The sequence below is a fragment of the Narcine bancroftii genome, chromosome 5 (assembly GCF_036971445.1).
Source record: "Narcine bancroftii isolate sNarBan1 chromosome 5, sNarBan1.hap1, whole genome shotgun sequence".
NCBI lineage: Eukaryota > Metazoa > Chordata > Chondrichthyes > Torpediniformes > Narcinidae > Narcine > Narcine bancroftii.
The window spans coordinates 166040422-166043335 of record NC_091473.1 but is presented as its reverse complement, the minus strand read 5'-3'; the positions used below and the strand labels follow the sequence as shown (position 1 = coordinate 166043335).

The window sequence follows — 2914 nt, the reverse complement described above, 5'->3', positions numbered from 1 at the left end:
TGTTGGGAACAGATCTCCGGGAAGAAACCCAGGTTTCTCATCCGTCCCGGCAACTGGAGTTGAGGTTGACCTAAAAAATGGCTGAGTTTCTCCAGCATTTTGTGTTGGGTCCGCAGAGGTTTTACTTTTGACTTCAAAAAAGATCTTGGCAGCGGCTGATTTCTCTTGATGTGAGGGAGTGGGTGTTCATAACGAGAGGCATTTTTGACACTGGCTTCCATTCCCCAACAGGCTCGCCGCCGAGTAACCTGTCCCGTGTGAATCTCCCACCCGTGATCCCGGAAGTGGAGCGATTGAAAAGGGGCGGGGGAGGGGCGGCGCCAGCCATGAGCGCGCATGTGCAGAGGAGGGAGTCGGAGCAGCCGCAGCGGCAGGAGGACAAAGACGCCGAGATGCCGGTGACCGAGAAGGACCTGGCCGAGGACGCGCCATGGAAGAAAATCCAGCAGAACACGTTCACCCGCTGGTGCAACGAGCACCTGAAGTGCGTGAACAAGCGCATCCACAACCTGCAGAGCGACCTGGCGGACGGGCTGCGGCTCATCGCCCTGCTCGAGATCCTGAGCCAGAAGAAAATGTACCGCAAGTACCACCAGCGACCCACCTTCAGGCAAATGCAGCTGGAGAACGTGTCCGTGGCCCTGGAGTTCCTGGACAAGGAGAACATCAAGCTGGTGTCTATCGGTGAGTGTCTCGGAGTTCAGATGCAGTCTGGTCAAGGTGTGGTTTATCTGCCCCCCCCCCCCCCCTAATTTTCACGTTTCCCGCCCGTGTGGCTTGAGAGTTGAGCTGGGACACCGTGCCCGGGAGATGTCAGATCGGGGGTCGCGTTCCCGGTTCCAGGGTGGGCAGATCCGCCGCCACCGACCGGGTGAAGCGTCAGGGTCGGTTCCCAGCTGGTTTCGGCCAATTTTTTCCGCCAATCAATAAGCAAAGTGATGGTTGATTCGGGGTGCCCTCAGTCGGGAGAGCCCCCACCCACCCTCGGTTTGAAGCCCCACTGCGAGAAGTGGCTGTTCAGAAACGTTTCTTTTGTTGAAGAGGCCAGCGGCGAAGTGTGGCTTTAAGCAGGGGGGTCTCGTCTAACTTCACTGGGTCGTTTTTAAAACCCCCCCCCCCCAAGTTGGCCTGTTTGGGAAAAGTAGTTTAAACCCAGACACATCAATAAGTGAGCATTAGTTTAGAATTCTCTCTCTCCTTCTCTCTCTCCTTCTCTCTCTCTTTCTCTCTCTCCTTCTCTCTCTCCTTCTCTCTCTCCTTCTCTCTCTCTTCTCTCTCTCCTTCTCTCTCTCCTTCTCTCTCTCCTTCTCTCTCTCCTTCTCTCTCTCCTTCTCTCTCTCCTTCTCTCTCTCCTTCTCTCTCTCTCTCTCCTTCTCTCTCTCTTCTCTCTCTCTTCTCTCTTCTCTCTTTCTCTCTCTTCTCTCTCCTTTCTCTTCTCTTTCTCTCTCTTTCTCTCTCTCTCTTCTCTCTCTCTTCTTTCCTCTCTCTTCTCTCTCTCTTCTCTCTCATCTTTCTCTCTCTCTTCTCTCTCTCTTTCTCTCTCTCTTCTCTCTCTCTTCTCTCTCCTCTCTCTCTTCTCTCTCACTTCTCTCTCTCTCTTCTCTCTCTCTTTCTCTCTCTCTTCTCTCTCTCTCTTTCTCTCTCTTTCTCTTCTCTCTTTCTCTCTCATCTCTTCTCTCTCTTCTCTCTCTCTTCTCTCTCTCTTTCTCTCTCTCTTTCTCTCTCTCTTCTCTCTCTCTTTCTCTCTCTCTTTCTCTCTCTCTTTCTCTCTCTTCTCTCTCTTTCTCTCTCTCTTTCTCTCTCTCTTTCTCTCTCTCTTTCTCTCTCTCTTTCTCTCTCTCTCTTCTCTTCTCTCTCTCTCTTCTCTCTCTCTTTCCTCTCTCTCTTTCTCTCTCTCTTCTCTCTCTCTCTCTTCTCTCTCTCTCTCTCTCTCTCTCTTTCTCTCTCTCTCTCTTCTCTCTCTCTTCTCTCTCTCTCTCTCTCTCTCTCTTTCTCTCTCTCTCTCTCTCTTCTCTTCTCTCTCTCTTTCTCTCTCTCTCTCTTTCTCTCTCTCTCTCTTTCTCTCTCTCTCTCTCTCTTCTCTTCTCTCTCTCTTCTCTCTCTCTCTTCTCTCTCTCTCCTCTCTCTTTCTTTCTCTCTGTCTGTGTGGGTGTAATTTACAGAAAGCCAGTACAGATCCTCTCGTCTGCAGCCACTTCTGTAAGAGTCGGGTGTGGTACCTTGGGGTGTTACAGAGTGGAGCCCGCGTCCGTAGTGGGTTGGGTGGGTGGCCCGCACTCCCATGTTTCGCTTTCAAGTTGTGTAACTGCATTTTTCAATTCGCTCCTATCAAAACTGATTTGTTTTTTCTGCACTGCGTGTAATCTGGGTTATTGCTTTGGTATTAAAGTTTGACTGGAAACCTACGTTTGGGGGGCACCTGAGCGAGTTTGGGTTTTAATCGTTTTCATCGATGGGGTTTTTTTAAAATAAAAACTTTGAGCCACATGAACGACCGAAGTTTTAGTTAAATATTAGTTGGCGGGTGTGGCCTGGGAATTGTTCACGCAGTGAGATTCAAAGCCTGGAGCTCTCAAGTGCCATGAGTGGTTTTTAAAAAGCGATTTCCTGCAGGTCTGATAATGAAGTATCACTGAGTTGTTTTGATTATTGACTTGTCGAAAAAAGTTTGGGAACTGTTTCTGATGCTTCACCAGCTCCAATGTTGAAGATCGACCCATCCTGGAACTTCACAGCCAGCAGTATTTGTACATTCAATCCCAATGCCATGCACTGAACATGTCGAATACTCTTAAAACCTTGGCTGCAAGTGTGAAAGTGTTAAACAGAAATGTTTTTGGTGTATGTATTGGCAATATTTGTCTGCAAAAGGCCTGCACTGTTGCAGCAGTTTCTGTAATACATTAATTATGTA

General features: G+C 49.2%; 1 protein-coding gene across 2 annotated transcripts in view; it reads left to right on the top strand.

The window, feature by feature from the left end:
* The first annotated feature begins 241 nt into the window (after positions 1 to 241).
* The window catches only part of LOC138764140 (filamin-B-like), a 141863-nt gene continuing 139190 nt past the window's right edge, over positions 242 to 2914 (top strand). Inside the window, exon 1 of one of the 2 annotated variants that reach the window (XM_069939601.1) lies at positions 242 to 684. In XM_069939601.1, coding sequence (XP_069795702.1) covers positions 327 to 684 — 358 coding nt within the window. In that variant the 5' untranslated portion in view covers positions 242 to 326. The remainder of the gene's footprint in view (positions 685 to 2914) is intronic. The other variant, XM_069939602.1, reaches the window with a different exon arrangement.